Consider the following 26979-nt stretch of genomic DNA (forward strand, 5'->3'; position numbering starts at 1 on the left):
CTCATAATCATTTTCTGCGTGGATATTAAAGCACCGTTGTCCTGATCCCCATCGTTGAAATGGACACTAACAGTCTGTGCGCGCATGGATCGCTGATCACTGGCTGACTCGAACTGGGTCACACCCAGATCAAATACCAACCGATAATCGTCGTGCCGCGTGGATATTACAGCACCGTCATCCTCATCTCGTCCGTTGAAACGAGCGCTTTAACATATAGTTGCTGCCTCGATCGAACCTCCTCACGCCGGGATCGAATTCCAACTCGTAGTCATCGCGCGCGTCCATATTAAAGCAATGTTGTCCTGATCTCTACCGTTGCGACTGACGCATTGACAATCGTGCGCGAATGGATCTTCGGCACACTTGCAACCATCGCATTCTCGGATCAAATTCCATATCATAATAATCATTGCGTGCGTATATATTAAAGCACCGTCGTCTTGATCTAGACGTTGAGATTGGCGCTTTAACAGTTGTGCGGGCATGGATTGCTGTCACACTCTGTACCGCCTCATGCCGGAATCAAATGCCTACACACCGCAAGGGATGGCAATTTAACCGCCCACGTTGTCTCCACTACCGACGAACGATGGAGATTATTTTATATCAATACGTGGACGGTGGATTAAGTCACCGCATCACAATGTTAATGCAAATATTTACAAATAAAGCACTATGAGCCTACAAATGGCCGCAATTGGGAAGCTATCGAACAAATTGGCAATTGCAATAAAACGGCGATCCTCACACAAAAGTTGGAACCCTAACTGCGGGAGCTATCGATTCATTCGTTTGGAAAGTTTTCTTTTCTTGTAAAATTTGGTTGAATTTGGTGGATTGTTCGTCTCCGTTCGTCTCCACTCCCACGCCGCCTTCCGATCCCTTTCTCCCCTTCGAACTACCGATTCATTCGTTTGGAAAGTTTTCTTTTCTTGTAAAATTTGGTTGAATTTGGTGGATTGTTCGTCTCCGTTTGCGACTCGAGCACCTGGATGGTGTCGGACGCGAGCAAGAAGAAGGCGGCGGCCAAGAAGGCCGCGGCGGCAGCGAAGAGGGGAGGGAAGTCCTCTGCCACGTCGTCGAAGGCGACCGCCGGGGTGCCGAACGGGGCGGCTGTGGAGAAGCTCACTGATGGAGCTGGATCGCTGCGGATCTCGGATCGGACCTGCACTGGTGTACTCGCCTCGCATCCCCTCTCCAGAGATATCCATGTAACTTTTTTCCCCCTCTCCTCTATTGGTTTGTAAAAATTAGATTTTGTTCCCTCTCGGATAAGCCGACACTTACCTAGTAAGTGAAAACAAGGCACGTTAATGTGAAAGATCATCAGTTTGTTATTATAAACTCAACTAGGGTTTGAGTTTGAAACTCTTAAGTGAAAATGAGATTCTCTTGGATGATGAGGTACAATTTTCCAGGACACGAAAGTCACTTGCAGAAATATGTTGTTTGCAGCTCGTAATGTGATTGGAACACAATGCTTATTCAAGTATTTTGGGTCATGTGCTAGTATTTTCTATTTAGTATGAGAAATTGCTGATTACGAACAGATAGTCAATGCAACATAACTTTTCTGCAAGTTAGATGACTTTAAATTACTACAATATTTCATTTCCTCCATGAATCATGTTGTGAATCCTCTTCGAATGACCTATACAATTAGGAAATTCCTGGAGTTCTTAAAGATTCCGTGAATTGTGTTGTGAATCCTCTTTGAATGACCTATCCGATCAAGAAATTCCTGAAGTAGTGCTAGGTTTTATACTATTAATTGGAAGGTTTCAAAAGTGACCTTAATGAAATGAGGAGTCTGATGCAAGTGAAAAAGATAATCATAATGTTGTTTGTTCTGCAGCAATTTTTAGAAGAGATGCATCTTTAAGGATGAAGTAACTGAAGAATTTGTTTAGTCAGATTGTTGATGCAATAATGCTTATTCCTAGTAGTTGACATGACTGCTGCTCTTAATATTTTCATTATCTGCTCTAGCACACTCTTGTTTTTCCTTATTTTATTATTATTAAAAGCAATATGGTATACTTTTGGTGGGTTCATTGTCCCACTTGCAAGTTGAGAGGTGAGATATTTCATCCATTTGGAATTTTTGAATCATCATTGACTTATTTAAGATAGCATTGATATTTATTTTATCACTTGAATATAAGTAGGTGCATGGAACTATGACTAGAAGCTTTCTGGACTCCATTGTTGTGGTACTGAAAAGATGATTAAGTTAACAAATTTGTTGCTTTTGCCATATCTTTTGTTAGCTATGAATTTATTCAACTTTCACTTTATAAACCTTGGATTTTTGTCATTCTAATGGATTGCAAATTGTGTACATTCCAGATTGAGTCCTTATCATTAACCTTTCATGGGCATGACCTTATAGTGGATTCTGAGATGGAGCTCAACTATGGCAGGTATTGTATGTCAACATCTACTCTTTAATATTAGAGTTGGAATTGATACCCTGGTTTGTTGATTGTCGTAATTTGTTCTTCTTGTAGGCGCTATGGTTTGTTGGGACTGAACGGCTGTGGGAAGTCCACTCTCCTCTCAGCAATAGGATGCAGAGAGCTACCCATTCCTGAGCACATGGATATATATCACCTTACCCGAGAGATTGAAGCTTCAGATATGTCTGCCCTGGAGGCTGTCATCAATTGCGATGAAGAAAGATTGAGATTGGAGAAAGAAGCTGAAATGTTAGCTGCTGAGGTTTGTTCATAGGCATCAATATACATTACAGATAACGACTAGTTTATGTACATTATTAGTAATTTTTTATTTTAATTTTTGATTCCTCATAGGATGGTGGTGGTGGAGAAGCTTTGGATCGCATCTATGAGCGGTTGGAAGCAATAGATGCATCCACAGCTGAGAAGCGGGCTGCTGAGATTTTGTATGGACTTGGTTTTAATAAACAAATGCAAGCAAAGAAAACACGTGACTTCTCTGGTGGGTGGCGCATGAGGATTGCATTGGCTAGAGCATTGTTTATGAACCCTACCATCCTCTTGCTTGATGAGCCCACAAATCATCTTGGTAAAGCATCTAGTTCAGCATTCAATTTTAGGAAATTAATTTTCTGTTGGTTCTCTTCATGCATGACTTGATAAAGCACCAAATTAGATTTTTCATATGAAGGAATTTTATTTTTCTGTTTGTAATGGGCCAATAACCTTCACATTCTATTTTCTTTTTCTTTTTTTGTTTCTTATGGTAGATAATTTCTCATCTGGAACCTTCTGTTAGGTTTGATGGACCATGCCGACTCTGATTAATGATATCTCAATCTAAAACAAAAGCAGTTCGGCTCAGTTCTCTTGGAGCTTGAGTGGTTGGTATTTTTGATAGGTGCCTCAATTGCTAGATTTGTTTATGGGTTATCACATGTTTTACATGGACTGTTAAACTATTTAAGTGGTTTGGGCTATAGGGAAGGAAGAACAGTTACTCCTATCAATCCGTAATGTTATGCTATACCCGAGGAGCATTTGGAAAAAAAAATATTTCATGTTGAGTGCTCCGGTCCTTGTTTTCGTACTTGGTGCCTATCTGCTCGAAGGTTAATTGGGTGGTGGATACAGCCCACCTCCTCGTACTGTCACTATAAATGTAGTGGTTATTTTCCAAAAGGGTTTCGGAGGCATTGCTTGTATGTAAACTGTGATCACTTGATCAATCCACAGTCATATATTTATATATATAATTTATCTGGGTCAGTGTTTGGCTCTTTTTCCATAGTTTTGGCTCAGCTTCTGTCGCTGAAGGAATACACATTTTTTGATAAGTAACACCCCTAATGGTATATACTTTATTATGCGTGAAACTTAGGATTGCTTCTTCTTGTCTTTCTTTTGCAGATTTGGAGGCATGTGTCTGGTTGGAAGAGACTCTGAAAAAGCTTGATCGTATCTTAGTTGTGGTATCACATTCTCAGGATTTTCTTAATGGTGTCTGTACCAACATCATCCACATGCAGAACAAGAAGCTTAAATTCTACACTGGCAACTATGACCAATATGTCCAGACTCGTGCAGAGCTGGAAGAAAACCAGATGAAGCAGTACAAGTGGGAGCAGGAGCAAATTGCTTCTATGAAAGAGTACATTGCTCGTTTTGGTCATGGTTCTGCTAAACTGGCCCGTCAAGCCCAAAGTAAGGAGAAAACTCTTTCCAAGATGGAACGCGGTGGACTGACAGAAAAAGTTGTGAAGGACAAAGTGTTGGTCTTTCGCTTCACGGATGTCGGTAAACTCCCTCCGCCAGTCCTGCAATTTGTGGGAGTAACTTTCGGCTACACTCCAGATAACCTCATTTATCAGAACCTTGATTTCGGAGTGGACCTTGATTCCAGAATAGCACTAGTAGGGCCCAATGGTGCTGGGAAGAGCACATTGCTCAAGCTGATGACCGGTGATCTTATTCCTCTTGATGGAATGGTTAGGCGGCACAATCATCTTAGAATTGCCCAGTTTCATCAGCATCTAGCCGAGAAGCTTGATTTAGAGATGTCAGCACTTCAGTACATGATGAAAGAATACCCAGGCAACGAGGAAGAGAGGATGAGGGCTGCAATCGGAAAGTTTGGACTGTCAGGAAAGGCACAGGTGATGCCAATGAAGAACTTGTCAGATGGTCAGAGGAGCAGGGTGATCTTTGCTTGGCTGGCCTGGAGGCAACCCCATATGCTGCTGCTCGACGAGCCGACAAATCATCTGGATATCGAGACCATTGACTCCCTAGCAGAAGCACTGAATGACTGGGATGGGGGTCTGGTGTTGGTGAGCCACGACTTCAGATTGATCAATCAGGTGGCTGAGGAGATTTGGGTGTGCCAGAACCAAGCGGTGACGGGGTGGAAGGGTGACATCATGGATTTTAAGGAGCATCTGAGGAGCAATGCAGGGTTGTCTGATTAATTTATCAATAGAAGTAGATTTCACTTAAGAAATCAATTCTATTATAAGGCTATGTTGTTAATCATATTCGTTTTTTGACACTAGTGCATGACTTTGAGCCACCTTTTCGTTTGGCAAATTATGCCCAGAAGAAGCCTCACCTATTGTTATCCTTATGGCAAGTATTATGTTAGTTGTTGCCATATAATATGTATTATCAGCAATGCTGGTAAAGGCCGTCTCGTTTCTGATTTAACGAGATTGCCAGATGGTGTTTAGAAGTTTTGCCTCATTAGAATTCAATTCTCTGAGTGTTTTAGCCCAAATTGTTGGTCATGGGCAATTAAAATGGAGCTGCAATATCTTTCCATCATCGTCTTGGTTGTCCAACGAATGACAGTGGATTCAATCCCAAATAGTGGTTTGATTAGCTCGTTTATTTTTGGAAGGGAAAAGGACTCACTGATGATAAATCACATTACAAATTTAGCTAATTCAAAAATGTCAAAAGAAAAAGAAAAACTAAACAGTCATCTACTTTTGCATCGGACTTCCTTCCTTCTTCGCCCTCCTCGAGCTTTCAAGAGAATTGCATAGCATTCGGCCTGCCTGGCAGTCGAAGAAGCTCTACAAGGTGCACAACCTGTTCTCGACATGGCTGGTGGTGTTGATGTAGATGATGACTAATAAGCTATGAGAATGGATCCAGATCGTTTAGAGCTCGTCCTACATAGCTTAGCCAGTTGGTGGAGGAGACACATCCCAAATTATCTGAGATTTTGATGAAACTCCATTCAAGGTGATTGGTAGGAGCATGGGGCTGTGATGCAGTGGCAGAGCGAGTACAGCCAGTCCTTTTTGCCTTGTAGTTACAGATAAGAAATCCCAGAGCCTGGCAGTCCTTCTAGTCCCATCCATCATCTTTCACTTGCTACAGCCAGGACTGGCTTGCACATGGAAAGCTGCACCGTAATGCAGAGGTGAACATATTTGGGCTCACAAATGACAGGGTTTTCTTCTTCTTCTTCTTCTTCTTCTTCTTCTTCTTCTTCTTTTATTCTATTTTTAGAAAAAGGCACTAATCTCTGAAATGAAAATTATAAATACAAATTAAATGTGTTTTTTCAACTAAAAATATTATTTTATACAGAGCTCTATGATTTGTTGTTGTAGTATTATGATTTGCACTCTTGTCCACAAGCTTCAAGTCATCCTTCATTGGAAATTAAGAAGATAAGATCAATTCAGATCAAAAATACAGAATGCATCCAAGTCATCCTCAACCATCAACAAGTGAGACACAAGATTCATTCTTATGTATCTTATGCTAGGGATATGCTGGAGTTTGCTAAACTAAATACATTTGCCTTCAGGTGCTTTTTGTTTCTACATTTCTTTCCTCAACAAAATGTATTCTTATCACTTTACATTAAGCATGAAAAAGAAAAGGATTGCACTCAGGTTTATTTCTGTCCTGCAATTCTTCTATTTTCAATCTTGTGGTACATCCAGTATCTCAAGCCATACTCATGAAACAAAGTTGATAAGCTTCTTATGTCCACTAGGAACCATGAAGGAAAAATATGTTCCTTGCAGCAAACTCGAGGAAGCTGTCAATTGTTTCTTTCCATTACTTACTTTTATGTCAGCAGAACTCAGACTACAACTGCATTTGATGGCTATGATGACCATCCAAGGTTATGATCATGATCTTCTCTACACAAAGACTCACCTCTAGATTCTAATGTAGATCCCCCATCCAAACACACACTTCAAGGTTCTAATCTGAGAAAAATTCCACATACCGATATATCAAGATTCCAATAATTAACCCATCTTTTAGCATATAACTTGAAATATAGGTTTGTACAAAAAGTAATATGAATTGTTGTTCATAAAAGAAGAAAAAAAAATCAAGGGATATTTTCCAGACAATTCTGGGCAAGAATGTCCTTCAAGGTTGGTCCATTCCACAAATAATAACTTGGAGGATGTACCCCAAGGAAGGCCCACCTGCATGCATGAAGGTTGGATGAGTATTAATTGGCAACAGTACCTTGTGTCCAACATCTCTGGGTTCCTTTTGGCACATCTGCATTTTAGTTTCAAATTTCTTCCTTCTCTCTTGGTGATAAGTTGGCATAGTCAAACTTTACCATGCACAAAAAAGGAGATTGAGGAACAAGAGGGTGATGATGAACTGTGTTCTTTCAATGCAATTATTCTTTATCCTTCATGGGTCTAGTTTGCTTACTCCTTTTGCTTCTTTGAGTTTTATGACCTATTCTTTACCACATATCTAATTCTTTTCTCACTATCCTTTTTTTTTTTTTTTTTAGCTTCATAACACTACTAACTTTATATCTCTTTGGAAAAGAAATTCTATTGTAAAATGAAAAGAGAAGGGAAAGACAGCCCCCCCCCCCCCCCCAAAAAAAGAAAAGAAAACTAATTTTACCTTCAGTAAATGTGGCAGGATTATTTCATCCAAACAAGAACACAAAACAAATCATTTTTTATATTGAGCAAATCTAGCATTCGTGATTAAGAACATTTTCTATAATCATTGTGGTAATGCAGTATACAACCAATCTTACTAAAACCGAAACAATGCATTAATCTTAAGTGTCTAATCCTGGATTTGAGAAAAGAAAATAAGAAATTTAAAGCACTATATTTGTACCTTCCAAGAAAAAAAGTCCTTTCGGTTTATGTGTCTTATATATCATGAATATAACTGCATTAAGCAATTAGCCAGCTGATCCTTCCTACGTTTTGCATGACAAACACTTACCATAATGAGGATGAATCCCACCTTCTCCACGCCGCAGACAAAACCCTAGCAACATGCTCATATGAAGATTGCATATCATGTCTGTTGGCAATCACTTACGACTAACATGTATGAACTTGTTATTGATGCAGTCGTTATTCTGATCAGTGATCGGCAATCTGAGAAAGTAGATTCAATAGTTCTTGATATGCTTTTGACATTTTTATTTTTCTTCAAAGTGAAAATTTCTTCTGATGTATTTCCTATCATCTTCCATTCTTTTGTTAGACGACTCTTGGAAGAAAATGCGTCATAAAATTAGACTTGTGGATTCATCCATTGTTTTCTGATTCAGCAGTAAATATCCATCAGTTCATAATAATCCTAATCCTGAAACAAAAACCCTGACAACAATAAATAAAAACCAGATATAGAATGGAGCAAAATGAATCTTTTTCTCCTTTGGATCTCAAGATATATACTGTAAACATAAACCATCAACAATGGCTCATCTAATAACAAAGAATAAATGTTAATGTTGCCTTTCCAGAGATCTGTAGATCTCAATCATCACACTCTATTAGATCGCCACTGACATGAAAGGAAGGAAGAAAGAGGGCAACTATCCATGAAGAACAAAAGAAAGGTATGAACTGACTCAAGGCCATGAAAGATCTAACTCGCTGCTACTTCAGCTTCAACGACATCAAAGACAACATGAATTACCTCGACATCGACATCGGTAAGGTGGTGTATCTGAAGGCATTTAGTCATGTGTTTGCCGATGCAGCATCATCAAGATTCTCATGTAGAACGGCCGGCCGCAGCGAGTCCATGTGAATCTTGATGATGCCACACCCACAAAAACCGACTGCTCGATCCATGCATGACCTCGGAACCAAGATGGTCGGTCGGTGAAAGAATCAAAGACAGGAGATCCGATCAAGAAGCAAGATCCACCGGGAAGAGGATCTTGCACAAGTCGTTGAGGGTGATGTCAAGAACCAAGAAAAGAGATGAACTCCTAGGTAGGTTTGTTCTCGCGACACACCGTGGTCTTCTTGCGTGATCTGATCACGAAAGACGATAGCAGCCGAGAGAACTCGAGATTTCAGATGCAAGCAGACCAAGATCGGATTGAAAGGTGACTTCCCACCAGAGATCTGAGCAGTTTCCTCCCCAGAGAACCATGGTCCGTAAACAAGGATTTGAAGACACAGAAGACTGCAGTGAGAGAGGATAGAGAGTGAGAGAGAAGGATTTGGAGAGACAGAAAGACTGCAGTGAGAGTAAGAGGAGGAAGAAGAAAAGAAGAAGCAAAAGCAAAAGCAAAAGCAAAGCAAGGGCTACACAGTGAAAGGATTGAGGAAGGAAGAGAGGTATTTATAGTCAATGAATAATGTTTTGGAATATCTCCAGCATTTCGGTTCCAGTGGTTCGTAGAACTGAACACCACATCAAGTTTATCATATCCTCACCCTAAACCTTTTACCCTCTTTTTTTTTTTTGAACTTTTACAAATAATTTCAATTCCATCGATTGACATATTTGAATGAAAAGAATGATCATAGAAATGAAATGACTATAAAAGTCAGAACAAATTAATCTAAGAAGCTGAGGGCCACTCTCTTCTTAAAAGAAAAGAAAACAATTAATTATCACGTTTCCTTTCCTATGCCAATGTCTAATGATGTAAGCATCAAAATTTTATAAGAAAAAATGATTTTTATAATTCTGGTTACATACATTAATGGCATTATATTTTTTTTCTCCGAGTCAGAAAAAAAAAAATGTATCATCAATATTAGGCACATAGTCGTTAGGAGTATAGCTTATAGATTCCTCACATACGTTTTTAATTTTTACGTTTGATAACGATAAAATCGATGATGTCTGACTCATTTAATAAAGTAACTCGGATGCTCACTCGAGAGTATGCTTTATAATCGACCTACACAAAGACTAAAGTCAGGTGGAGTTTCTGGTATAGTTACTTGGACGCGAAAGTCAATAACTAACAAAGATAAAATAATTTAATAAATAGTAATCGATCTCCATTATTATGCCATCTATTGTCGCAACTTAATTCATGACTTAAGGCAGGAATAGTGGATACCACAAAGTTGCAACATAAATTAAGCATAAATTTTATTTCTTAATGACGATTGAGACCGACAGTTCTCTCTCTCAAAAAAAAAAAAAAAAAAAAGACTATCTGTGTTTCACCAGTAAACAAATAGAAGTGAGAATGGATTTCATGTGCGTCAAGGAAAAAATAAATAAATAAATAAATAAATAAAGCAAAAAAAAAAAAGGAGGCCACAATGGAAGATATTTATAGAGAATTGCTTCGACGTCGCGACTAGCAACCATATCAATGTACCTCAGGGAGACACGGCCCACTTCTCGCTGTTTGTGTTCTAGGTCGTGTCTTAACACGTGTCTTCGTTCACATTATTCATATATATAGATAATAATAGATTATACCTTCACATAAAATTCTTCCTACATATATAAATATATAAATAATTTAAAGAGAAGAGAATTCTTAAAAAAAACATAATCCGAAGACACATAAAAATTATTCTATTTCAAAATCGCATTCATTGTACGGAGACTCTCATCTCTCTTAGCTTGAGAAGTGATGAAAAATGTAAAGATTATGAAAAAAAATAATCATGAAAAGGGGTTAAACAGGAGCTACATGACCACTATGAAATTAAATAAAATGATTAATAAGTTTAATGAAATAAAAAATAAATAGCGAGTGTCTCATGTTACAATTAATGGAGAAATTTTTTGAGTCGTTCTCATCTAATTTTAAAAGAGATTATCACTACGAAGCCACGACTCTTAGGTAATAGGATCAAACAGTATCTAACTCTAAATTGTTAAAAAGATTAGATCATCGTGAGTTATACGGTGATGGATCCTATACCTTTTATCAAATGATCGGGAGTTGATCATATTACTAAAGTAATTTATTATTGGGACTGATAAGTATTTTGATATTTGTAGCTAATATTGAGTGGGATAAAGAATCTTCGTACAAGGAGTTTTTTTTTTATAATTTGGGTATGATTATTTCATAAATATCTCAAATATCTCTAGGTCTTATAGGGAAAGAATAAGACATGATAAATACTTTTAGTATTCTTAGGTTTTTCTCTAGGGAAGGGTATATGGAGAGGAAACTCTCTTAAGTTGCTAAAGAAGTAAGAAAAAAATGGTATAAATTTTTTAAAATTTATGTAAGGATATTATAAGGAATTTATATTTAAGTAGGATAACTCAAGATCTTGTAATTGATTTCATATTATGAAGAATTTAGTTTTTCTCTTGGTAAGATTTATTGAACTACATTAAATGTTATGTCAGTTTTTTGATATATTCTCTTGATTGTTAATCTCTTATGGATTTCTCTTTTATTTTTTTAGTTTTTCTTCTCCCCCCCCTAACAAGTGGTATTATAGTTCAAAAGATTCGATGATCAAATATTCAATAAGAATGAGCAACAACGATTAGAACAAGCGTGAAGCAAGAATATTTTTTTTAAAAGAGGTACAAAAGTGGATCAAATACTCATCGAGAAAGTGATTATTGGGATTAACAAGTAGTTGGAATTCCTAGAACCAGTGTGCCAGTGGATCCTGATATAAGGTGTTCTTGTAAAGTATGAAAACGTTAATAATTAGGGTTGATTCTTCTATAAATATCTCATATATCTTTGATTTTTTACGAGGGAGAAAGCAAGATGTCATGAATATATTTGGTATTCATTCGTAGGCTTCTAGTTTTGATCGGAGAGAAAGTAAGATGTTAAAGAATACTTTTGATGCTTCTAGATTTCTCTCACTAGTATCTTATCCAGTATCCAGAAAGGAAATAACTTTCTAGAATGAAAAAGGAAGTATAAATTGTTTAAAATTTATATGAGATAATTTAAAAAAAAAAAAAAAATTATATTTAAGTATGATAACTCAACAATTTAGGTTTCTCGAGTTATCTTAAAGCACGTTAGGATAACTCAAAAATTGTTGAACTATGTTAATTGCATGTCAACTTTTGGTATATTTTCTAGGATTTTGATCTCCGAATATTCTTTCGATTAGAAATTTTATCGACTTGTAATTTATGTGTGCATTCACTGATTTGTTTACTTCCGTAAAGGTGTTATGAGTCAATACGAATGTTAGGGGAAGATGGAGCCTTTATAAACAGTGAAAGATAATTAACAGTCGGTCAGCAACATGTTTTCGTACGATTAGACAGACATGAACAGTGTGGCCATGGGAATCCGAGAGGGACCAGTAGACGGAAGCCATCAACGATGTAGTTCTCATGACATGAACACGTACATAGACATCAACATCAGAATTATTGTGGTGCTCTCGTCCTTGAAAGAGGACCGGACCCACTTGTTCTCATCCCCTCTTTTCCTTTCTCAAAATCACATTATCAAGCAAACTTGTGCATACTTCCTCCTTTCTAAGTGGATGTTATTTGAATTATAGTTTTGTCAGAACGGGATTTGACATGAATCTGATTATTTGTTGAACCAATACATTAATCTGATTATTTGTTGAACCCATAGATCAACCGATCGGATAATAGGTTTAATAATATTTGTAAAAATACAATATATATCTACATGTTTTTTTATTGAAAATATGAAACCTACAAATAATATATTCGATAACAATAATAAGAAAAATTTAAAGGAATTTGGATTTAATCATCACGGGATAGAGCGTCGTGTGTCATTTGCCTCTCCGAGGAAGGACAGACCCATGAGCTACTGATTTGGCACACAAAAAGATCTTACGGTGGAGAGCGAGCGTACTTGATAATAATTGACATGATTGCTTGATGTGGTTCATCTGTGTATGATTCAAATAACCTAAATCTAATAATTTTCTCTCACCTCACATGCTCAGGAAGGAAGCAGACAGCTGAGCTGCTGACAGACAACCTTTTCTTTTCCGCATTTCATGTCTCTCGGTGAGGATTAAATCGCATGGATTCAAGTCAATATAATCCATCAAGTTAAAACCTGTGTGGTACACAGTTCACATGACAACAGTTAAGGTTACTAATAGATCAAAAGGACGGAGACAGATTGGATTGAAATTGGCAAAGGTTAATAATAGAATGAGATAATGCTTATAATTAAACAAGGATGAAGCATTAGTAGCAAGTTAATTACGTTTGAGTAACCTGTGAAGCTAAGAGATGATCAGGATTAAGACAAAAATGAAGTATCAATTGATGTGGTATAAAATGAATAAAATCAAATTGCTAGATTTTCATTAATCTTTCATGAATTCAGATTTTTTTTTTTTTTTGACAAGAAACCCTAACTTGTCTCTCTATAGTCAAAATAATAATAATAATAATAATAATAATAATAATAATAATAATAATCATCATCATCATCATCATCATCATCATCAAGGATTATATATTTCCTCTTCAAACATTCTAATATATTCATCAAAATGAAGGAAAGAAATAAGGCTATTTTAGGGAAAAAATATAGTGAAGGTGAGTTACCTCGTAAAATCTAATAAAGTTTTTACAGTAACACATTCAATATCTCGAATGATATTTCAAACCCTCAATATTTGATAACTATAAGATAATATAATAATAAAATATAAATAAACACATCAAGTATATATCATCGAACATTAAGCATTATGAGCATGCAATAATCTCAACCATATGTTATCTTATATGCTTATAACCATAGTGATATGTCTAAAATCTGCAGGTAAAATCATAGTGATTTATATTTAAAATATGATGTATATCTAAAATGAGCTAATTACATATTATCCCCAATAATTAGTTATCTTTAACATTTTAATCCCTACACTTTAAACAGTTATATTAAGATTCCTATACTTTCGAAAGTAAAACATTAAGATTTTTATACAAGATTAAAAAGATAATTTCAATAGATTAAAAATCAAAAGAGAGGAGTTTTGTTAAAGCAACAGAGTTAAATGTTTCACTTTCGTAACTATAGATATCTTAATATAATTTTTAAAAATATAAGGATCGAGATATTAAATGTTACTAATTACAAGAGATAATATATAATTAGCCCACCTAAAACTACGATGGTATATGCTTACATGACAAATATTTTCACAAACAATAATACTTTCATAACAAATTTATTATGTCTTTATTATTAATTAGGAGTACTTGAAGAATTTTAAGAATATAAAAATATACTAATAATGTATATGAGGTCCTATCTAGCATCACATAGAAATAATACAAAGCTAAGCTGTCTTTGTAACCTAAATAGAGGTAAAAGGATGATATATTTATTCATCGATGGTCCAAACAACACTAACACGACATAATCTCAATTCTATTTTAGCCTCGTATTGCCAAATATAATTAAGAAGCAACTAGAACTGATCCTTTTTATGATTTTATTTCTTCTTCTCTTTATTTTTAGATAAATCAACCTAAAATTATCCATATTATAGTTGTAGTTAATCATTGACATGTTTCAATTCACGCTTGGTTAGAGATTACTCAAGGAGACTTTTGGAATTGATCAATGTCTCCGAAGCACATTCCTTGACTTTCATTGGTCCACCCATCAATCTCCACCATGAATGGGACAAATGGAAGGCCTACAATTACTATTCACTGATGGCATCAAACACATGAATGCTGGCCAATCGTATACGATGAGGGTGACAAACAATGAGAACGGTTTGGATTGATGCACAATTGGGCTTATGATTTCTTTTCTTTTATTTTCCTTGTCAGTAGAAAATATCAATGATAATGAGCATAATAGTGACAAAGTGTGGCCCAAAATATAGGTATAATTCTTACGACTTATATATCACTGCTTATGTTAAGATTTAGAGATAAACACTTTAAGTCAAACTAGTTAACACAAATGGGATTATTAAGTTATATGTTAAATCTAATATGGATTACTTGATTCTTTAAGGGGCTATTCTTAGGTTCTTTTTCAATCTTCATTTCATAAATGAATGTTTATCTATCATTTCCTCTATTCATGTATGGATTCGTTTATCTCTTTCCTTATCAACGAATAAATCAAACTCTGATTGGACCTATTATTCAACTCATTTGGCTATGACTCACATCTCACTGAGGTTTAACAAGTTAACAGTGCATTACTTGCCTCACCAGTGACGTAAACCACAGCAATCAATGTGTCTTCTTTCTATTCTATTCTATTCTATTCTATTCTATTCATTCACTCACATCAATGGTGACTGCAACCTCCCTATCATAAATAATTAATTGGTATTCACTGTCACTATGCTAACTAATTGCAGCGTTATTTTTTTTTTTTTCCATGGTAAATAATATTGCATGCATTCTTCATATGTGTTTGTGTATCTATCAGAAACATATATATATATATATATATAGTCTCTCAGTTTGATCATAAAAAATGGATTACTATTGGACCAAAGGAATGGAAGGCGAATACATTTATGATAATTTATAAATAAAAGCCTCTAGTAATGAAGTTACAGTACTTTTACATTTGATTTTTATTAAGATTATTTTTAGACCTTAACTAAGGTACCCTTAATGAAATTACAAAACCACATTGATTATCTTCGACTAGGTTTGGCTTAATTTTTTAGGATTGAATTAATTTTTTTTAGATGAGCCAAACCACACCATTCAACTAAGTTCTGACTATTCAATTTGATTTAAGTCCATTCTAAATTATCTTTTAATTTTTTGAAATTATCCCCACCTCCCACCACTGTTGTCTCCTCCCCCTCTCTGTTGACTTCATCCTCTTCTTCCTTCTCAATCTCCTCTCACTCCACCTGTCTTCTCCTCCTCTCCTCCCACTCTATTACCACATCCTCCTTCTTCCTGTCTCCCTTAACTTGCTCCTCTGCCTTCTTCCACTCCTCCTCCCCCTCTTCCTCATCCACCTTCCTCACCTCTCCTCCTCATCCTCTTCGCACTTCACTTTTGCCTCTTCCTCCTTCATTGCCTCCTCCCCCTCCCCCGTGCCTTCTCCTACTTCTCCTCTCTTATTCCCTCCTCCTCTCCCTTATCCACCTCCCTCACTCCTCTTCTTCCTTTGCCGCCTCCTTAGATTTCATCTATAAAAATTGTTATATTTGAGTTATACTTATTCATAAAATATATTAAAAATATATTATTTTTATATAAAATTATTTTAAATTTATCATAAAATAAAAAACTTGAGTTATCCTAAAAATGTATTAATTTTTATATAAAATTATCATAAATTATCTAGAAAAATCATTAGGTTCAAATTATACCCAAGTTATACACGGGTTATATTTAAGCGATACTCATTCAAATAACATATTAAAAAAAAATTAATATCTATATAAAATTATTTTAAATTTATCATAAAACTAAAAAACTTGAATTATTCTAAAATAAATATTAATTTTATATAAAATTATCCTAAATTCATCATAAAATTGATCATAAATTCTTATATTTTTTATTTTCTATTTTCTATATTGACTTAGTTACACTTGAAATAAGTTAAATTTGATTATCTAATTTTATTTTAATATTAATTAAATTTCTATTATATATATATATATATATATATTTTTAAAGATAATTAATTATAAAAACTTTAATATTTTTATTTTTATAATAAATTTATAATAAAAAAATAATATACTTTAATAAGATATGTGAATGAGTATAACTTGATTATAACCTAAGTATTATTTAAATTAAATTCAACTTGATCCTAATTGAATCGGCCCATGGATCAATCAGGCTTGAAACAGTCCGATTCAAGAGGATTATTAAGATTTTTAAAAAGAGAAATATTCCTCCGTAAAAATATCATATGATAAAAAATTATTACTAACAGTTTTTTCGGTAAATATTAGGATAATTTATCTTAGCATTTTTACGATCCACATGTTTCTGCATAGATCTCTTTCAAGGCGGTCCATGCTATCCTGTCACAGGTCAACTCAAACTTCACCATCACTCGCACGGCCTTCTGACATCATTTGCTCACACATCATGCCTTCAATCTGACCTATTCAATCCATCCATCCCATGCCATCATGAATGCCCATCAGACTTCACGAAACTGTAGGTGAATTTACCCTGCAAGCAACACCGAGGCCACCAGTACATGATAGAGTATGGAACTGTGCACTGAAACATAGTGACATTTGCTGGTCCAGTCTCTCAGCATTCACAATGTTCTCAGTTTTTTTTTTTGGTTTGCTGCAAACCCTAGAAGAACAAGAAAGAAAGAAGATGGATGGGTTCGACAAGCTCATGTGATTGCTCTTTTAGATGTGGGGGCATCATGCCTTGGTTGTGGGCAACAACCTAGTACCCGGAAATATTTTCCTACTACACCTTTTAAGAACCTGGTACCAGTGAAACCAGTGATGGTGGCATGGTCTGTGTCAGCAGTACAGCAGTGAGACCCTTGGTGGGTGTTGTCACCTGAGGATGCTCCACAGGCCTTGACTGTGCCCCTCACTTTTGTGTGGATTGGTTTGAATGCTGTGAACAAGTCGAGATGCTGTGAACGCTGATAAGAAGGGGAAGGAAGAGAATCTATCGAGTTGCCAGTGTGGGAGCCGCGTGCATCATCTTTTGTCATGGTCTCCTTGTTGTTTCCACTGTATTTGGTCCCTTGTTTTGATGGAATCCATCTTCGGAGAAGATAGCCACTGTATCATCAAAGCTCTCTCTCTCTCTCTCTACTGTGTATGCAACGTATGGAGACATAATATGATATGATATGAAATAAATATATAGCCAATCATAGCTGTTTCTGAAATATATGTATGATTTGTTCTGCTGATATTGACAGCATAAAATTTGTTTATTCTCTATCATTCGTGTTACACGAATCCATGTTGGTTATACGATCGTCTTCCTATCTATTCTGTTACAAAAATGTGTTTTGATGGAGCTTTCTCGGGTTCATCATAAAAACAAAAATATTTCTGAAGAGCATATATCACCAAGTCTGTCTATTCACAAAAAATAAAAATAAAAAAAATCCAAATTGATTTATGGCAATCAATATATGACTATCCTTGGAAATTTCATAGCACAGAACCAAGTTCCGTAAAATCATCATTAAAAAAAATCAATCAAGTAGTACTGTCCGAACGATTAAAACCACATGCAGGAGGTAATAACGAATCAAAATCACCAAAATCTTATACTACATTTGATTTAGACATTGTTTACAAGACCTTCAAATACCTTTCAGCCCTGCATTCAAATAGATGTGGCAAAACACACAATTCTGGAGCACAAATCTCGAAGCATTCTGCTGTGGATCATTAAAATCCAGGAATCTAGTTGGAACTCGTGCCCAGAAGAACACACACGATATTGAGGTTGGCCACTGATCATCCATGTGAGATCTTCAATTTACCCGGGTGGATGGTGAACTGAGACTGCATAATTCCACATCTGTTGTCCTCCGAGAAACTTGGTGAGAAGGTTCTGTAACTTCCCAGAAGCACTCTGCAATCCCAGCTCCAGCACCCTAGTGAACTAATACCGGCAATGCAGGTCCCTAGCTCTGATGTCCGACAGTCTTTCTGGAGCCTACATCAACTTCATTGCGTGGAGAAATTTTGATCAATGAGATAGATACAAGTTAATCCATTACCAAAGTTGACCTGTTCATGAACTGTACGACTGCTGTCACAATACAAGGAAGCTTACATGATTCATTAACCGTCAGGTACAGATGATGAGGCTCCACATAACTGATTGATAGTAATTCTAACATCTCAGAGAAATGAGCTTAACGCCCAATATACAGTTCTATTTGCTGGTAACCAACGGGAACTTCGTAATTATTCGATGCCAATGATCTATGGAACAGAACAAAAATATTGATGCTGCAAACCGTAATGCTAGAATATGATCAAACAAGACATGAGTCACAAGATCCTGATTATTTGGAGCGATGCCATTGTCAGTGTGATATCTTTGAATCCACTAGAAAAAAACAAACCAATTCTACATTTAATCATTCTGAGGATTACAGGGACGAAAGAAATATACAGAATCTATTTTGAAAGATGATGTAATCTCCGATATAATAATACTAGTTCCTCTTTGACTATTGCTCTGAGAAAACAGAAGCTCTCCAAAAGAACATTGCTGTAACTTCCAACACTCACAAAGCTACTCAAAATATATTTACAAGCTTTGACCCACATCCCTGCCACACCGACTTCATGCCTTCCAAGATTTTAAGAGTTTTCCTCGGACCTTTCTTTTCTGCTGCTTCTGGGTTTCCTTGTTCTGAATCACAGTTTCTTAATGGGGGCTGTGGTTCTCCAGTTTCTGTACTTTTCACAATCTTATGCACCATTTCCAAAACTTTGCTCATCTTCGGCCTAGAGTTTGGCTGCCGCAGTAGGCATTTATTCGCCACAGAAGCAAGCTTTATTGCAGATTTTAAAGAGTACTCACCTGCCAGCCTTGGATCCATAATTATATGGAACTTCTTGGCATCAGATATACGTGGCTTCACCCATTCCAAGAGCTTCTGTTCCCCTTTTGGACGTTTTCTATCTATAGGTCGACGGCCTGTGATAAGTACATAGAGGAAAACTCCATAGCTCCATACATCACTCTTGGCAGTCAGGCGACCAGTTTGCATGTAGTCAGGTGCTGCATAACCCACAGTTCCTACAACCTGTTGAATTTTATGATGCTATTAAAGAAAAGCTTTGGATACAATTTATTTAGCTACAGAGGACCATGGAAAGTGTTTCTATTGATAGTTAATCAGGTTCTTATTCCATTTATTTATTAGTAGCAGTTGTGCAGTTGACAAAATATTTCTCCGACATTCAGAATCCTGCTTCTAGCATATCTTAGTCTTCAAAGAACTTTGTGATATTTCAACAATTGTGAAGCAAATGAAAACATGATCGTATATAAAAATGTGGTTTTACCAACCTCCCTAACCATGGGTAAGGCAGGTGATTGGAGAGGCAGCATGGGCCTGTTAGTGGATCCAACAGTGAGGTTATGCACAGTCTCCTTGCCCTCAGATCACCTGCCTTGCCTGCAGATAAGGCAGGGAAACAGGTCCAAAGAGTGGTGCCCAATCATATTATGATGAACTTTCATCTATGTTTCTGTTTTCTACTAATATTAGATAGTCACTTATCCAACAATTTAAGCTTATCTAGTATGCAAGCAACACTGTCTTCCTATCCAACTTGCCCTATTTATAAGGATAAAAAACGATGAATTTCTGCATACAAGAATACAATAGTTTTGGATTCCTTACTATTTAAGTTAGGCCATTAGATAGGTTACTGTTTTCCATGAAGCTGAAAAGTCTGCTGTACTCGGTCATGCATCACCACTGGCAAAGGCACAGATGGTCATAACAAAGTCAACAGTCACCCCAAGATTCACAAATCAGCTGAGCTCTAAAGTCACAGCTAGTATATCCACTTATTTCATAATAGTAGGTTCACCTAGAAGAGGTACAGCATGAAATCCTTATTCCGAGGAAAATACAGCAGAAAAGAGAAGGAAGAGTGGGCATTAAGTCTTCAGGGCTGCAAGTGAAAGAAAAGACCAGGCTTTGGCCTTTTCTTATATTTCTTTTTTCTATCTCTATTCTTTTTTTCTCCATTTTTGTACTACCACATCAAATAACATTAAGAACAAACATTAACAATGATGCACTTTCATAAAAATCACCTATTCCATTATATATTTATGTTGAATCATCTATTAATTGTCTTCATAACACAAGCATATATTTGTGATAGAACTATTAGACCCATTCAGAAAACTAAAGAAAGAAATAGGAGAGGTGAAATCTAGAAACAGAGAGCATGGAAAATTTTGGTGCATATGATGTGACAGAGTAAGCTGAACCCAGTGGTCAAGATGATCCATATAGGCACACAAGTTTAAGTTCTGTGATCAATGATTAAAACAGCATTTGAGCAAAAATAAAAAAAAGATATGGGATCAATGAGATGATGAGGTGCATACATTTCAAGAATAATGACCAAGATAATTGCGTCATTTTTGGCATTCATTATTTGGTGCTTTTGAAACCAACATAGAAGATGTTCTGAATCATGAAAATGAAGAAATATAGAATGATGCTGTTTTGTTATTTCTTTCCAGAATCCCAACTCTACTGCAGCCAACTAAGTATGGCCCCAAGTGCCACTAGCAGAATCTCTTGCTGTTCAATTAATAAGGAAAAAAATCAGGTAAATAAATTTATGACATGAAAATCTAAATATCATCTTTTACTTATTATAAAGTGTAACTTTGATAAAACAGGGAAAAGAAAACAAGGTCCTCGATTGAAGTGTTTTGCTTCTTGATTGATTACCATTTTTGTCATCAGATGACACTCCTTTACCCAAAGTGTTTTGTTTCTTGATTGACTAGATGACAGGAGAGTGTTGGGACTCATTCCATCTTTGGCTAAATCACCTCTTGATCTTAGATTTACCAAACAATCATTAAGAACGTTATTTTTTTTTTTATACTGTGCCGGTTAGAAAAAGCATGCACATAGTGTGTTAGAAATTGGAAGAGGAAAAACCTCAATATTCCTCATCTCCAATTAATTCTAGCACGACACTTATTATTATTTTATTCCCATTTAACTTGATTAAAACATTTAGTCATTATAAGCATTGCTTATGTTTAATCAAGACAAAAGGGAATTAAACAAATAATATGTGTCATGCTAATATTAGTTGGAGAGAATAAAATTTGAGGCTTTTCCTAGTCCAATCTCTAACATGGTGCATCAGGCCTGTCAAAACATCACATCCTTAAGTGAACTTTCTAAGAATATAATATATAACCATGTACACAATTTGTAGCAAGGAACTTTGTAGAAACTTCAAGTAAAATGTAATTACTGAAAAGATCACGATGAGAAGAAAATAACTACAAAGATATTTGTGCTACTGCAATCATGAAGGCGCTAGCTTGCCATGAGCCTGGTTAACTTTTCCTTGAATCCGTCACAGATATCTATATGACAAAGATAGGAGATTCACAGATACTATCCAAAATATTCATGAATATCTTTACCAGTAAAGGTTGCAATACTACAAGGATATAAATATAACAAGGAATTGCAATGAAGCTAATGGGATCCATTGGATTTTTGACATCACTTACCGCTGTGGAAACATGACTTATTCCTTCTGTTGGTCCTTGTCTAGCAAAGCCAAAGTCAGACAGTTTTGCATTCCAGTCTTTATCCAAAAGAATATTGGAGGTTTTAAAATCACGGAATATAATCTGCCAAATAGCATAAAATCAGCACTTTTATCTGATGGAACAAGTGAGATTAAGCTTCTCTTAGAAATATCTGCCAAAAGAAATCTTTTAAATCAAGCTTAAGTTTCACATTTTCTGGAGCACAAGATCAACAAACCCGGGTGTCAAAGTTAGTTTATTTAATTTAAATCAAGTAAAAAATTTTCTAGTAGTCTGCAACTTGGAAGAACCAAGACCTGAACTATCGAGGATGGGCTCCGATCCACTTAATGAAATAGATTATGTTCATAAATAAATACTGCTCATGCAAGCATGATTAGGATAGTCAAGTTGTGTCTGAATTTGTGGTCACCAGACTCAATAGTAGATCTAAATACTGATACTAGACTTTCTACTGCCACCACCATAATTTGACCAAAAAATCTGGCAACACAAAGTGACAGTGGATTTTTTTTGAGAAACCATAATCGAGCTCTCTCCGCTCTTCTAAAACACAATCAAGTACAACTTACAAACAAAATAGAACTCACATGACACATGCATCCCAAAACAGGAAACCAAATTCAAAAGCTCTAAAAGTCAAAATTAAGAGGAAAAAGAGTTATTATATTCCATTGGGTCCTTGACAATAATTAAAACATAGTAGCATGAAAATAATAATAAAAAGGCAAAATAGAAATATGTCTAATATTTGTGCATTTTTGGTCCAATTTCTACAATTATTTTTGTTAATCTAGAGTAGAGCAAACAACAATTTCATCAATGAGGTAGTGGTCCCAACGAAGGAAATCTGGAATTAAACATCATATACAAGCTATTCAGACTTGATAATACCAAACAACACAAACTTAATATTAAAGCAGAAGAGCAAAAGGTGTCTTAACTTCTATTTTTCTCTCAAGTCACATTTGTAGAAGCATCAGAACAAAGATATTGACTTTCTAGTCATAGATTAAGCAATGTTCAACATGTTTTCAGAATCAATTGCACTTTGACTTCAAGATCTAAAATTTATTTATGTAATTTAACCTCGATAAGTTTAGCAATTCCAAAGTTTTCTCATCAACAGGAAGTTTTAAAAAGAAAGCACGAAAGTACAGCATAAATCTAATAAAATGCATCACCTGATAGAAATTAGTACGACAAATAAATGGTACAGTTGAATCACTAACAGAATCTACAGGTTCAAGAATTTACACACATATAATAATTATTAAGATGCACAACTTATGAACATTAACATGTCAAGCATATAATAAGAACTGATACATAAGTTGATCTGAAACCTGGAAATCCATTTCTTCATGCAAGTATGCCAATCCACGAGCAGAATCAAGAGCTACCCTTAGTCTCATGGACCAAGAAAGTGTTCTCTTACATTGAGGAGACAGATAGTCCTCTACACTTCCATTTGGCAAATATTCATATATCAGAAGCCGTTGTAATCCCCTCTCATCATCGTCAGCACAATAGCCTATCAATTTGACAAGATTTGGATGCTCAACCACCCCAAGAACATTAACTTCTGTCAACCATTCTTTATGTCCCTACGGATAATAGCATAATGAGGATTCCTCCCAGTTTATGGCATAAATATAAACTTATAGCAGTACAGAATCAATAAAAAAATAAACTAGAAAATCACATACAAACAAACATGTAATAGATTTTCTATCATGACTAACATAGGCAGTCTACACTGAAGTATATAAGGATAATAAGGCCTCTGGGCATGCTTAAAGATTTAAAAAAAAAACTAACTCATGTTCACTAGTTGGAAACATCTAATATTTGAATCCATCCATGCATGCATAAAAAGTGATGAAGTCAGAATTGTTAAAATACAAACGCAGAAACATGAACAAGAGAAAAGAAAAAGAAAAAGTAAGCAGGTGCTCTACAGCAGCTCAGCAACGAAGATCTGTTTGCCAAAAACATGGATGGGGGAGTTGTCACTCGTGTATAACAAAATAGAATTCACATACTTGAACATAAGGATAAGGGTCACATTAAGATCATCCACATCTTCAGGCATGTAACATATATACTTATATTATTATTGTATATCTATGATGATAATGCCACATAAAACATCTAATCTGTCACTTTTCGGATAGATAGTCCAGGTAACCATTATCATATATGAGACAACATGAGGTAGAATGGCAGTGGCCACGAAAAGAAATTATCAATGATTGAACATGCCTATCCATGGTGTTGAAGGGTTGCTATGAGGAACCAAGGACTGACTTGCTTGCCAAGCATGGGGCTGCAATACAGCATGGTGACATGAACCACAGTCCATGCCATTTTCTGTGAGATGGTTATGACATTACATGCATAACATGTGCCAAGAAAATTTTTCCAATATGAGAATGCCATCCATATGGTCCAATGCTTGTAGGAAGTAAATACTGTAAATTCTAGTAAGCAAGCTTCTAGATGATATCCATCCATTGGTGAGTACAAGATCACCAGTCATAGGGAGACCAGGAATAAGATGGTCTATGCAAGTGTACTTTATTGATATGAAGGCTAGCTTTATAATCTGGAACTGAGGTGCCTAAGTGCTTGCTGCTAGCAAAGATCCAATAACTGAAACTTTAGAAGGAAAGGATTAGAAAGAAATGAAATTTCAGTTTATGAGGTAAAATGTTCAGCACATTGTACCCTGGTCATACGTAACAATGAGATCATGCTTCAATTTGTAGATGTATTAACGTCTAACAAGCCTTGGTACAATGGTAAGGTTGCTCCTTTGTGTCCTAGGATACTAGAGTTCATATCACGAAAATAGTCTCTTAAAATATGTAAAAATATGTTGCATTCATTGACCCTCCCTAGACCCTGCATTAGTAGGAGCCTCGTGCACTAGATATACTTTTTCTTATTAACATCTGACAAGCATCTTACTCTAGGATGTAAAATAACTTCGAAATTTTCTTGCATAGAAGCAAAAAACTCCTCCTTTAGTGCCAGGAAAAAAATTGCTTTAGAAAGCCCAACAATCACAGTGATAGCCAAATCAATTTCTGATCATATTTGACAAAGAAAGGTAGAGATTTTAGGCCCTTAACTAAGAATGTTCATATGTCCATCTGATGGAGTTATCTCATCAGTTTACTTTTCCAATCCAACAAAACAGTTGGTCAGTAAAACGAGGCTGAGTTGCACACAATAAGCCACAAAGCAAAGAATATATGAGAAACGAAACTTGCCTGCTGTCCCTTACGATTTAGTTTTTTTACCGCAATCTCAATATTTGCATTTGGATCTTCAAGGCTCTTAATTGTTCCCTTGTAAACACATCCAAACCCACCTTCTCCAACCATTAGCGACCGGCTAAAGTTCCTTGTGGCAGTCCTCAGTTCTGAAAATGTGAAAACCCTGAGATTGCTTGTTATCTGGGAGAAGCTAGGGTACAGAGGCCTCTCCATGTAATCAGCGGCATCACTGGAAACATCCCTAGAGTTCAACTCAGACCCTGATCTTCTCATGTCACGTTCAGTTGATGTTGTACTGTTAGACCTGATTGATGCAGAAAATCTTGATTGGAGCTCTGCCTTCGTCGCTCCATTTAGAAACAGGAAACACATAATTTCTCTAATGTAAAAAAAATAAATTATGTTAGGTAAAATTTGACATTAACCAAAAAAGAATTTAAGTTCTTAGTACTAATACGGTCAATCAAGAAAAGAAAACCACAATTCGAAACTCTCAATGAAGGGAAGAAGACCAACCAATGTTTTTAGTTTAGAGTTAAATATTCAGTACAAAGAACGAACTAATTCAATTCAACGTACACATACCAAAAACAAGCTTTCCCAGCTATTAGGTAAAATGTGTGTGGGGATATTTCTTTTGTTTAGCCTGAAGAAAATGGATTCACGACTCGTCAGTTAACTTGCAACCGACTTTGGCTCTCATTACAAAGAAATTTTTGTAAGAAGCAAAAGTACCAATACATTTGCCTAACCTTCCACTCAAATCATCAATAAAAATGGCAACAAAGATTATAAAAATAAAATCTTTCGAAATCGATCTTCTCTAACTGGCCACAATTTATTTTTGAGAAGAAGTCTCTTATTCACCTGCAATTGCCTAAGGAATCCATAACTGAATTAAAATGAAACAGAGCTCATACCTTTTTATCTCTAGTCAACGACACAGGAACCAATTTAATCTCCTCCCCTCTAACCTTCCCCCGGAAACAGTCTTTAGGTTCCAAATTTCCCACTAAATAGAGAAGACCAGATGGAAACAAAGCAAAGGTCAAACACAAATTCATGGGGAAAACAAGTTTTCATTTCAAACAAAGTTTGTGAGAAGCCAAACTCATCTCACCTCCCACAAGCGCTCCGCGAGGACCGGCGACGAGCACCCACGCCGGGATCAAAGACCAGCGGAGAGATCGAAGGTCAAAACCGAGGCAGAACAGCTGGGGCTTTCGCTCACCCACCGATGCCCACCTCTCCTCTCCTTGACGAGAAGAAGGAGAGGAAGAGAGGGAGAAAGAAAGAAACGAGAGAGACTAGAACTTCCCGACGAAAGCGAAGACCACGGCGGGCGGGCGGGCGAGCGAGCGAGCGAGCGGTCGGGTAAAGAACAACGAAAGCAATTAATTAAGACTAAACAGACAACCGACGACCGCCTATGAGGTGGGTTGCACCGTTTGGCAGGCTCGAGACCGTTGATTAAGCAATGCCCACGCTCACGTGCTCTGCACTTGCGTTGACGCGCGGGTGGAATCTTGGACGAGAATAACATCGAGGCCGTCCATCTCGTGTCGCTAATCTCAGCGTCATGTGGTTACGGACACGCCCCGGCCGGTAGGGCGGAAGACTCCGTCGGCTGTGCGACCGGGCCCCCCGACGGGCGCGCACTCCCAGAGTGGTCAACGTTGGCGGGTTTGAAAGCGACGTATCGCGAGAATTATTTTTTTATCGTACTGTCTTCTGCCGGCCATCAGTCGTAGAAAAAGGTGTTACAT

The 26979-nt window shown here is 36.3% G+C and overlaps 2 protein-coding genes across 4 annotated transcripts; one reads left to right on the forward strand and one right to left on the reverse strand.

Annotated features, from left to right (window-relative positions):
- The first annotated feature begins 708 nt into the window (after positions 1-708).
- LOC135593492 (ABC transporter F family member 1-like) lies at positions 709-5190 on the forward strand. The gene is made up of 5 exons (XM_065083581.1): positions 709-1214; positions 2353-2426; positions 2514-2724; positions 2817-3051; positions 3873-5190. Exons 1-5 carry the CDS (start codon positions 996-998, stop codon positions 4928-4930), a joined length of 1797 nt encoding a protein of 598 aa, XP_064939653.1. The 5' UTR covers positions 709-995; the 3' UTR covers positions 4931-5190.
- Positions 5191-18672: 13482 nt separating this feature from the next.
- Positions 18673-26628, reverse strand: LOC135593493 (serine/threonine-protein kinase PCRK1-like). 3 transcript variants are annotated; one of them, XM_065083583.1, is made up of 7 exons: positions 26334-26628; positions 26134-26225; positions 25799-25859; positions 25208-25592; positions 23276-23536; positions 21888-22010; positions 18673-19404 (listed from the first exon to the last, which is right to left on the reverse strand). In XM_065083583.1, exons 4-7 carry the CDS (start codon positions 25583-25585, stop codon positions 18892-18894), a joined length of 1275 nt encoding a protein of 424 aa, XP_064939655.1. In that variant the 5' UTR covers positions 25586-25592; positions 25799-25859; positions 26134-26225; positions 26334-26628; the 3' UTR covers positions 18673-18891. The 3 variants fall into 3 exon arrangements, with proteins under 3 accessions (XP_064939655.1, XP_064939654.1, XP_064939656.1); XM_065083582.1 differs by lacking the exon at positions 25799-25859 and having other exon boundaries at positions 26334-26627; XM_065083584.1 differs by lacking the exons at positions 25799-25859; positions 26134-26225.
- Positions 26629-26979: the final 351 nt, after the last annotated feature.

Source organism: Musa acuminata, chromosome BXJ1-9, assembly GCF_036884655.1.
Source record: "Musa acuminata AAA Group cultivar baxijiao chromosome BXJ1-9, Cavendish_Baxijiao_AAA, whole genome shotgun sequence".
Classification (NCBI taxonomy): Eukaryota; Viridiplantae; Streptophyta; class Magnoliopsida; order Zingiberales; family Musaceae; genus Musa; species Musa acuminata.

Excerpts from the sequence above, each read along its gene's own strand:
- LOC135593493 (XM_065083584.1), bottom strand. The coding sequence starts at position 25,585 with ATGTGTTTCCTGTTTCTAAATGGAGCGACGAAGGCAGAGCTCCAATCA. Across the intron at positions 22,011-23,275 it reads ATGAAGAAATGGATTTCCAG|ATTATATTCCGTGATTTTAA; the intron begins GTTTCAGATCAA and ends GCTATTTGGCAG. Across the intron at positions 19,405-21,887 it reads TAAGTCATGTTTCCACAGCG|GTTGTAGGAACTGTGGGTTA; the intron begins GTAAGTGATGTC and ends AAAATTCAACAG.
- LOC135593492 (XM_065083581.1), top strand. The coding sequence starts at position 996 with ATGGTGTCGGACGCGAGCAAGAAGAAGGCGGCGGCCAAGAAGGCCGCG. Across the intron at positions 1,215-2,352 it reads CCCTCTCCAGAGATATCCAT|ATTGAGTCCTTATCATTAAC; the intron begins GTAACTTTTTTC and ends TGTACATTCCAG. Across the intron at positions 2,725-2,816 it reads CTGAAATGTTAGCTGCTGAG|GATGGTGGTGGTGGAGAAGC; the intron begins GTTTGTTCATAG and ends GATTCCTCATAG.